The sequence below is a fragment of the Symphalangus syndactylus genome, chromosome 20 (assembly GCF_028878055.3).
Source record: "Symphalangus syndactylus isolate Jambi chromosome 20, NHGRI_mSymSyn1-v2.1_pri, whole genome shotgun sequence".
Classification (NCBI taxonomy): Eukaryota; Metazoa; Chordata; class Mammalia; order Primates; family Hylobatidae; genus Symphalangus; species Symphalangus syndactylus.
In genome coordinates this window covers 65,742,501-65,753,415 of record NC_072442.2, presented here as the reverse complement: position 1 = coordinate 65,753,415, position 10,915 = coordinate 65,742,501, and the positions used below count along the sequence as shown (strand labels likewise).

Sequence of the window (10,915 nt, the reverse complement as noted above, 5' to 3'; positions counted from 1 at the left end):
GTGACTCTGCCTGCAGCGCCAGACAGCGCACGCGCACACCAGCTCCGGGTTCCGCTTCTACACCGACGTTTCTGGGAACTCCTCTATTTCTTCAAATGCATTGAGAGTGGTTTTGCTGTTGTTCCTGGAAGAATCTTGGATTTTGTTGAAATCTGCTTTTTAAAAAATATATATTTTAGAAATATATCACTCTGCATAATGTGTTTCTTTTTTTTTCTTGTCGTTTTTTTTTTTTTTTTTGAGATGGAGCTTCACTTTTGTCACCCAGGCTGGAGTGCAGTGGTGCGATCTCAGCTCACTGCAACCCCCACCTCCCAGGTTCAAGCAATTCTCCTGACTCAGCCTCCCGAGTAGCTGGGATTATAGGCACCTGCCACCACGTTCAGCTAATTTTTGTATCTTTAGTAGAGACAGGGTTTCACCATGTTGGCCAGGCTGGTCTCAAACTCCTGACCTCAGGTGATTCACCCGACTCAGCCTCCCAAAGTGCTGGGATTACAGGCGTGAGCCACCACGCCCGGCCTGCATGATGTGTTTCTATGGCTTAGGGCTACACCATTTTAAAAGTTGTGCCAACTAGGGTTCTAAAAGTCAGAGCTGGAAGAGACCTAAGAAGCATTTCCATTCAACCCTCCCATTTGACAGATGGCGAAAGTCAGGACCCTTAGGCTTGATCTGCCCAAGGTTACATGGTCTGAGACAGGAGCGGACACCATGTCACCTCACAGCGACAGTACCTGTTCGTCTTACAGGCCCCGGGTCTTCGTTAAGGAAGGAGACGTGCGTCTTCCATTCAGTCCACTTCACTTCATTGATCCTGCAAGTGTGATCATCATTCTTACTATTTCACCAGTGCCTCACTGAGTACAAACAAATAGCCCTGCGTTTGGGACGTCCTGGTGTCTACACAGCTCCCCATCTGTCTGTCCTAGAGATCAGGAGCACCCCTGACCCGAGGGGTCACACCAGAGTTGTTGGAGTTCGAACTCTATCCCCATCTCCATGTCCCCAGGCCTCAGAGAATCAGTTCTCCTTCCACTGTAGGGAACTCGGAAATCCTTCAAGTTGCCCAGACAGGCGTAAAGGGTCCAACTTCAGACACCAGCTGCTGCGCCTGACTAGTGACAGCCCGGGGGAAGCGGGGACAGACAGAGGGAGGGCCCAGGCCACAAGGGTGTGAAGATTAAACTCCAAGTGTAACAGGGGTTGAGGAGGCACAAAGAGCCTGTGGTCAGGGTCTATGCCCCAAGAAGAGTGGGTGGCGTCTGAGTTGTTAGAATACAACCATAGGCATTGATGTGACTTAAATTCACATCCAGAGAACATCTCTAGAGTGAGGGTGGCAACATCAGAACTGTCTGTTAGGGTAATGATTGCAGTCAGAAATGATGCTTTCCATGGGGTGAGGTTTCAGTCAGAGAAGTGGGTTAAGGTATGGTCATACTCAAAGAAGGTGGTCTGTAGGCTCAGGCAGTTGGGTCAGGGTAGGAGGAGGTGGGCTTACCAGAAAAGGTGTTCATGGGGCCGGGCACCGTGGCTTACGCCTGTAATCCGAGCACTTTGGGAGGCCGGGGGGTTGGTGGATCACTTGAGGCCAGGAGTTCAAGACCAGCCTGGCCAAGGTGATGAAACCCTGTCTCTACTAAAAATACAAAAATTATCCAGGCGTGCTGGCGTGTGCCTGTAGTCCCAGCTACTGGGGAGGCTGAGGCATGAGAATCACTTTAACCAGGGAGGTGGAGGTTGCAGTGAGCAGAGATCACACCACTGCACTCCAGCCTGGAACTCCGTTTAAAAAAAAAAAAACAAAACGAGGATATGTAAGGACTTAAAAAAAAAATCCAAAAGCCAGAGATCTGTCAAAGTAGCCGTGTCACTTTCCATCTGCCAGGGGCAAAAGGGGCCTCAAGTCACCCGGGGTCACAGGAACTCACACAGGGTAAACAGCAGGAAAAGGAGTACCCAGCAGGCAGATCTTCCCTAAACCAGATAGCGAACAGAGAGAGACCGTGGAGGCACCTCCAAAAAGGCAGAGACAGGGGCTGGGTGCGGCGGCTCACGCCTGTAATCCCAGCACTTTGGGAGGCTGAGGTGGGTGGATCACCTGAGGTCAGGAGTTCAAGACCAGATTGACCAATATAGTGAGACTCTGCCTCTACTAAAAATACAAAATTAGCCAGGTGTGGTGGCGCATGCCTGTAATCCCAGCTACTTGGGAAACTGAGGCAGGAGAATCACTTGAACCCGGGAAGCAGAGGTTGCAATGAGCCAAGATCGCACCACTGCACTCCCGCCCGGGCAACAAGAGCAAAACTCCGTCTCAAAAAAAAAAGAAAGAAAGAAAAATGCAGAGAGGGGAGCCACTGTTGGCAGTCTCCTTCTCTTTCTCTTCTGAAGCTCGGGAACCCCCATCCCAGGGCCTGCAACCCCATAAGCAAATTCCTTCTTCCGAGGAGGCCACTGTAAGAGACAGTAGCTGTGGTTATGGTGAGCAAGGGGCAGCACTGTTTCTCTAACATCTTGTCACTGACCTGCTCCTCTCTACCCACCCCAAAGACCACCGCCCCAGGGCCCTTCTCCCTTTGTTACCGCAAACACAGTCGGAAATCTCCCTCGGCCACTTTGCACAGCTCTCCCATCCGGAATCTGCTCCTCAGCCATTCTGGTAACATTTTCTCAAACTCCAAGATGGTCCTGGCTCTCTGGGGACATAAGCAAGTCTAAGGAGTAGGCATCCACACTCACAAGCACACACAAATGCACACACACTGTCAGAGAGCCCACTCCACCCTCACCTCATGCTTAATGCATAGATCGCAAGGGTTTGGCTAATCTACAGAATTCAAAGACAAAAAAGCAGGCCGGGCACAGTGGCTCACGCCTATAATCCCAGCACTTTGGGAGGCCAAGGTGGGTGGATCACCTGAGGTCAGGAGTTCGAGACCAGCCTGGCCAACATGGCGAAACCCCATTTCTACTAAAAACACAAAAATTAGGGCTAAGCGTGACGGCTCTTGCCTGTAATCCCAGCACTTTGGGAGGCCAAGGCGGGTGGATCACCTGAGGTCAGGAGTTCGAGACCAGCCTGGCCAACATGGCGAAACCCCATCTCTACTAAAAACACAAAAATTAGCTAGGCGTGTGTCAGGTGCCTATAATCCCAGCTACTCAAGAGGCTGAGGCAGGAGAATCACTTGAACCTGGAGGTTGGAGGTTGCAGTGAGTCAAGATCCCATCATTGCACTCCAGCCTGGGTGACAGAGCGAAACTCCATGATATAAATAATATTTCTGAAAGCCCAGGAGCTTCCTATCTGACAGTGCTGGGGTCCTGGAATCCCATGGCAGAAGACTGTTCAAACATCATTTAGTCCCACCCCCTCCCCAGCTTGGAATCTCTGCAGTTTCCTGGCCATAATTTTTCCAGTCTCTCTTGAACAGTGTCAACAAACCAATTAAGAGGGCCTTGGCCAGGCGCAGTGGCTCACTCCTGTAATCCCAGCACTTTGGGAGGCTGAGGCGGGAGAATCGCTTTGAGCTCAGGAGTAAGAGACCAGCCTGGGCAACGTGGTGAAACCGCATCTCTACAAAAAATACAAAAATGACCCAGGAGTGGTGGCACATGCCTGTAATCCCAGCTACTAGGGAGGCTGAGGTGGGAGAATCGCTTGAGCCTGGGAGGCAGAGGTTGCAGTCAGCTGATATCGTGCCACTGCACTCCAGCCTAGGCAACAGAGCAAGACCCTGTCTCAAAAAAAAAAAAAAAAAAAAAAAAAGGAGGGCCTTAATAGTGAGAAACTTCCATGTGTGACATCAAAGCTTTTCTCCCTGTAGTATTCCCATGTACATCTACCTTCCGGACCACAGAAGGGATCTGCTCCCTCTTTCACAGGTTCTTCTGCAGATATCCAAAGCACGCTCACCTTTTTCAATAAGCATTTCTTTTTTTTTTTCTTTTCTTTGAGACAGAGTTTTTGCTCTGTCACCCAGGCTGGAGTGCAATGGCACGATCTCGTCTCACTGCAACCTCCACCCCCGGGGTTCAAGCGATTCTCCTGCCTCAGCCTCCCCAGTAGCTGGGATTACAGGCACGTACTACCACACCTGGCTAGTTTTTGTATTTTTAGTAGAGATGAGGTTTCACCACGTTGGCCAAGCTGGTGTCGAACTCTTGACCTCAGGTGATCCACCCACTTCGGCCTTCCAAAGTGCTAAGAATACAGGGGTGAGCCACCATGCCTGGCCACCAACAACCATTTCATAAGAGGCAGTCTCCAGCCCTCTCCCAAACCTGGTTACCACCTCTGGACCCATCCTATGCATTGGTTTCCTCAGCACGTAAGAAGTGTTCAGGCCAGGATGGAATACAGCAGAGCTGTCACCCCCATTGTCCTAGACACTGTACTCCTCTTAATGCAACCTAAGGTCAAACTTCAACATCCACACATCACACTGTCAACCCTGAGCAGAGCACCCCCAGAAGCCTGAGTTTTTCTACGCATGCTGTTGCACAGCCACACTTCCTAGACTCTACGCTCAAAGAACCTGGGCTAAGGCCTCCTCAAACCTGGCCACACACTGAGGAGCCTGTGCAGATTCTCAGGCCTCACCTTAGACTCACTGGTGCTGACAGTAGTCAATGACCATGTGCTGAACTGAGTCGCATGGAGGCCCCCACACTGGGGTCTCCACCTAGACTCACCTGCAGGCGCCAGATACGCTCACTCTCCTTGGAGACGTTCTCCACAGTCTCGCCCATCAGAGCAATGAGCATGTTGAGGAGCAGAACGAAGGTGAGGATGACGTAGGTGATGAGCAGGAACAGAAAGAGAATGGGATACTTGGAGTTCTGCTGGATGTTCAGGTCACCCAGGCCTATGGTGAGCTTGAAGAGTTCCAGCACTGCGTCGCTGAAGCTGCCGTAGGAGCTGCAGTCCTTGTTGTCTTTGGCACACTTCTCGATCAGCGAGGCCAGGGCTAAGGGAACATAACAGGGTGCTCTCCTCAGCTCTCCGCCTGGTGAATTACTCTACAAGTTTGCATGGATTTGCCCACATGACAAGCCTGCTGCCTCTTTCTCTCTAGCCATTAAATCCCATCTCCAGCTTCAGGTCCTCCCAAAGCCTCATAAGGCTGGCTTCTCTGCCCTGGCCTCCTGCAGAAAGCCCTTCTACCTAACAAAGCCCAGAGTCTTCTCTCCTTCCTCTACCCCACAGTCTGCCCTTGATCACTTGCAGCCTTGCAGAGCTGCTAATTATAATCCGTGTGTGTGTCCCTGGCTCCCCAGCTAGTCTTTGAGCTCCTGACTTCCTCTAACCTGGGTCACCTCCCTCAAGGCTGTAAGATCCTGAATCTCTTCCTAATGCTCTGTCGTGAGTTCCCCATGAGCAAGACCAGGCTCACACTTCCATTCTTTCCAACACACCACAGTAGAGGTTCACTGCTGAATGGATGGATGGATATGGATGGATTGGATGGATGGATGGATGGATGGATGGATATGGATGGATGAATGGATGGATGGATATGGATGGATGGATGGATAATTAGATGGATGATTGGATGGATGGATGGATGGATGGATGGATGACTGGATGGATGGATGGATGGATGGATGGGTATGGATGGATGAATGGATGGATGGATATGGATGGATGGATGGATAATTAGATGGATGATTGGATGGATGGATGGATGGATGGATGACTGGATGGATGGATGGATGGGTGGATGACTGGATGGATGTATGGATGGATGGATGGATGGATGGATCGATGGATGGATGATTAGATGGATGGATGGATGGATGATTGGATGGATGGATGGATGGATGGATGGATGGATGGATGGATGGATCGATGGATGGATGATTAGATGGATGGATGGATGGATGGATGGATGGATGGATGGATGGATGACTGGATGGATGGATGGATGGATGGATGGATCAATGGATCGATGGATGGATGGATGGACAGATAAGTGGATGAGCAAATTAAATGAGAGAGTAAATAGATGGATGAATAAACAAGCAGGTGAAGGAGCAAATAAATAAGCAAATTGTGACCCAGAAAAGGTACCAGACAGATGGAAACAGCTACCTAATTTCAAATGTCAATGGTCACTGAAGAAAAGAAAAAAAAGCAACTGGTACATGGGGGAAAACAATATCTCTCTATGCAGAGGTTAGAAATGCAACCAGATGGTGCTGTTCCCTCTGTTGTAAATGGAGAGATTTTAAGAGGGGGCTCCTTCCTGGTCCCAGCAGACCAGAGAGGCTCTCACAGTTATGTCTAAAGCAAACTGTGAGAGTAACATGATGTGAAATCCAAAGGAAGTCGCCTCAGGGCATTAATTTGCTCCTACTTTGCAAAGACCATCAATTGAGTTTCTGTGGACTTTAGTTTCCCCATCTGTTAAAATGGGGCTGAAAACACTTGCAGAACCTATCTTAGGTCGTGAGGGCCGCGTAAGCAATGAATGGGAAAGCCAGAGCTATATACCACATGGTGAAGTTGGATTATGAGTGGCTGGCCTGATTTGAATCCTGGAGTCTCTAAGCCTCAGTTACCTTATGATCGGGGTGATGATTCCCTCTTGATCAAGTTGTTGAGAGAAGTAAAAAGGTAATGCTTGATTAGGAGATATACCTAATGTAAATGACGAGTTAATGGGTGCAGCACACCAACATGGCACATGTATACATATGTAACAAACCTGCACGTTGTGCACATGTACCCTAGAACTTAAAGTATAATAAAAAAAAAAAAATATATATATATATATATATAAAGGTAATGCATGGAAAATGCCAAGCATGGCAAGTGCCCCACTGGTAGCTGGTCTAATTGTTGCCGACGCCACCATACACTTTGTCATTTTGACATCTGTATAAAGTGTTTATAAATGTGGGAGTTACTATTATTTATAAATCAATTACCTACTCCAAATCCAAGCAAAAACACAATATATACGAACAAGAACTTCAGAACATCATGCAAAATGACCTATAAAGAAATAAACATAATTCAAGTGTAAGGTGCAAGCACATATTCACGGTACCCTGATCTTCCTGCTTCCCACCTTCTCCCACCCCCCACCCTAACTGTCTCTTCACTTGGGCCACTCTCCCTTCCCCCAGCCAAATCCTCCTGATGCTCCAAGGCTCAACTCCGGATCCCGCCTCCTCCAGCAAGCCTTCTGCTTCTGCTCCAGCCCCAGGTTCTCTTCTCCCTGTGATTCACCCTGTACCTTTCACCATAGGGTCTCACATCTGGAATCCTCACACTTCCTGGGGGCAGTGGCATGCTGGAGCCAGCTCAGAACAGCTTGCAAGAGCTGATCGTTAAATTCTTATGAAGCTTGTGAGCTGGTTGTTAAACACAGCCATTATTCAGAACTAAATCAAACTTTCAGTTATCAGATGAATAAGTTCTGGGGATCTAATAGACAGCATGATGACTATAGTTAACAATACTGTGTTGTGTACTAGAAATTTGCTAAGAGAATAGATCAGAAATGTTCTCACCACACACAAAGAAATGGCAACTATGTGAGGTGATGGGTGTGTTAACTAATTTGAAATTGGAAATCATTTCACAATATATACCTATATCAAATCCTCACATTGTACATCTTAAATTATCTTAAATTTATACAATTATATATGTCAACTATACCTCAATAAAGCTGGGGGTAAAGAAATTATTATTTGTATTGCCAAAAAATTAAACCACATAAACTTACAATTAAATTAAAATAAGTTATATTTAAAACAAAGACAGGCCGGGGCACAGTGACTCACGCCTGTAATCCCAACACTTTGAGAGGCTGAGGTGGGTGGATCGCCTGAGGTCAGGAGTTGGAGGCCAGCCTGGCCAACATGGCGAAACCCCGTCTCTACTAAAAATACAAAAATTAGCTGGGTGTGGTGGCACACACCTGTGATCCCAGCTACTCCAGAGGCTGAGGCAGGAGAATTGCTTGAACCCAGGAGGAAGAGGTTGCAGCGAGCCTAGATCGCACCACTGCACTCCAGCCTGGGAGGCAGAGCAAGACTCTGTCTCAAATAATTAATTAATTCATTCATTCATTAATTTAATTAAATAAAACAAAGACAATAAATGTTCAAAACTCATCCCTGTCCAGTTATTTCACTATATTTACAATTGTGTGTGCTTTTGAGGTTACTTATCTCTATCATAGCCATATGGTGGGAATTCTAGAGTGATGTGGATCTGCATGTTTCTCCCTAACTCCATGTCCGGTAACATAAAGTTGGTAGCTGGAAATTGGCCCTGAGAGGAGAACAGTAGTCTGCCCTTCTGTTCGGTTTTACTTTCTGCAGTTTTGGTTGCCTGTGGTCAACTAAGACCCAGAAATATTACACACAATGCAATATTCTGAGAGAGACAACATTCACATACTTTTATTACAGTATATTGCTATCATTGTTCTGTTAGTTATTGCCATTAATCTCACTGGGCCTAATTTATAAAATAAATTTTATAAATTCCACATAGCCAGCTGAGTCTTAGAATAATTTGTTGCTTTGTTTTTTGCGCCCCAGCACTTTAGGAGGCCAAGGCGGGCGGATCGCCTGAGGTCAAGAGTTGAAGACCAGCCTGGCCAACATGGTGAAACCCGGACTCTACTAAAAATACAAAAATTAGCTGGGCATGGTGCATGCCTGTAGTCCCAGCTACTCAGGAGGCTGGGGCGGGAGAACTGTTTGAACCCGGGAGGCAGAGGTTGCAGTGAGCCGAGATCGCACTATTGCGCTCCAGCCTGGGCAACAGAGCAAGACTCGGTCACAAAAAAAAAAAAAAAAAAAAGCAAAAAATTATTCTAAGACTCAACTGGCTAAGTGGAATTTACAGTAAATTGTATTGTATAGTATATTTTCATAGTATATGTATAGGAAAAAACATAGCATATTATATAGGGTTTGGTGCTATCTGCAGTTTCAGGCATTCATGGAGGGTCCTAGAACATTTCCCCCCAAGATTAAGGGGGAGCTACTGTATTTACATCATGAAAATTGGTAAATGCCACAAATCAGAGATTGATTGACTCACTGTTTTGTTGATATCTAGATCTAAATGATTGAAGACAGTGATGGAGAAACTATTAATCCAATTAAATTTTAAAATATGTTCTGTCTGCAGCCTTTACATTGTGTATAGCACAAAAATATCAACAGAATATTCTTCTGATATTTGCAAACTAGTATCCAATTCAGCAAAGAAGTTGCTCACATCATTGATAAACAAGTAAAGTTCAACGTAAATCTTAATTGTTTCACTTTAATCACTGCTTATAAAGAAAACTCTCAACCAACATTCATGGGTGAATAGCACTCTTTTGTCAATTGCAACCAAAGGTTGACAACAAAAACTAGAATTCAATAAAAGGCAACAAATAGGCCGGGTGCGGTGGCTCACGCCTGTAATCCCAGCACTTTGGGAGGCCGAGGCGGGCAGATCACCTGAGGCCAGGAGTTCAAGACAATCCTGGCCAACATGCCGAAACCCCGTCTCTACTAAAAATACAAAAATTAGGCGGGCGTGGTGGTGCATGCCTGTGATCCCAGCTACTCCGGAGGCTGAGGCAGGAGAATGGGTTGAACCCAGGAGGAAGAGGTTGCAGCAAGCCGAGATCTCACCACTGCACTCTGGCCTGGGCAGCAGAGCAAGACTCAGTCTCAAAAAAAAAAAAAAAAGCAACAAATTATTCTGAGACTCAACTGGCTATGTGCAATTTACAATAAATTGTATTGTATATTTTCATTATTTGCAAATTGTGTGATACACATCGTTTATATAGTAAAATGTATGATAAGTGTATGTGTATACGTATGGAATATACATATTCCACCTACACACACACACATACACACAGAGAACAGTTGTTAAATGTTTACCGGCACGCCACTGCCCAGGGGTGACAACAGTCCTCCACAAAGTGTACCCCTCCCCAGCACCCCACAAGCCTGGGGGACTTAAGGTCTCGACACTTAAAGCCTGACCGAAAGCAAAGGCAGCGCGTGGCATTCGGCAGGAAGAGCAGTGGCCTGCCCCCTGGTAAACCCCTCTTCCGCTCCAGATCTCAGTTTCCCCATCTGAAAAAAAGCCATCCTCCGAGGGCCCTCCCGCCGGCGCAGCTCCCAACGAACCTTCTGGATCATGACGCTGTACATGCCCATGGACTGGAAGCCCCGCGTATAGTAGAGCATGTTCGCCCAGCCCAGGGCCATGGCCAGCACGAGGCAGGCGAGGTACTCTTTGTAGGCAAACAAGTACAAGAAGACAGACAGTATCACAAGCACAGCTTGGATAAAAACTGTTCAGGAGACACAGGAGACACGGGCCTTACTTACTTCTCAGCATCAGGGCAAAGATATGCAAATCCCCCAAACCTCCCTTAAACCCCCTGAACAGTCACCCCGGTGACGGATGCACAAGAGACCAGAATCAGGCTGCCTCAGATCCATTTGGCTACCATAGAATTCAGCCTGTAGAGACATCGCCAGATGCCACTCACAGTCTGTGGTAAGCTGATTGCAGCTGGTGGGGACTTAAAAAGAAGAAAAAACACACATCCACAGGGCCGCAGAAGATTCTAGGGTAGTGCCCAGGAGGCCATATATTTTTTAAATTACCCACACGGGCCTGGTGTAGTGGCTGTTGCCTATAATCCCAACACTTTGGGAGGTCGAGGCAGGAGAAACGCTTCAGGCCAGGAGTTCAGGGCCAGCCTGAGCGACATAGTGAGACCATGTCTCTACAAAAAAAAAAAAGAAAAGAAAAATAATCTAAATCACCCACATAATTTCTGATTCCTGCATCGATTTGAGAACTACTGGAGTAGACCAAAGATGTGGTAAAGGATTGTATTTTTAACCAAAATGACAAAAC

General features: G+C 47.1%; 1 protein-coding gene across 1 annotated transcript in view; it reads right to left on the bottom strand.

Annotated features, from left to right (window-relative positions):
• Positions 1–19: 19 nt before the first annotated feature.
• Positions 20–10,915, bottom strand: part of LOC129470481 (transient receptor potential cation channel subfamily V member 3-like) — a 40,531-nt gene continuing 29,635 nt past the window's right edge. Inside the window, 6 exon segments of the mRNA XM_063629670.1 lie at positions 20–152; positions 738–817; positions 2,590–2,702; positions 4,702–4,976; positions 6,940–7,006; positions 10,174–10,340. Of these exon segments, the coding sequence (XP_063485740.1) occupies positions 58–152; positions 738–817; positions 2,590–2,702; positions 4,702–4,976; positions 6,940–7,006; positions 10,174–10,340 (797 nt within the window). The 3' untranslated portion in view covers positions 20–57.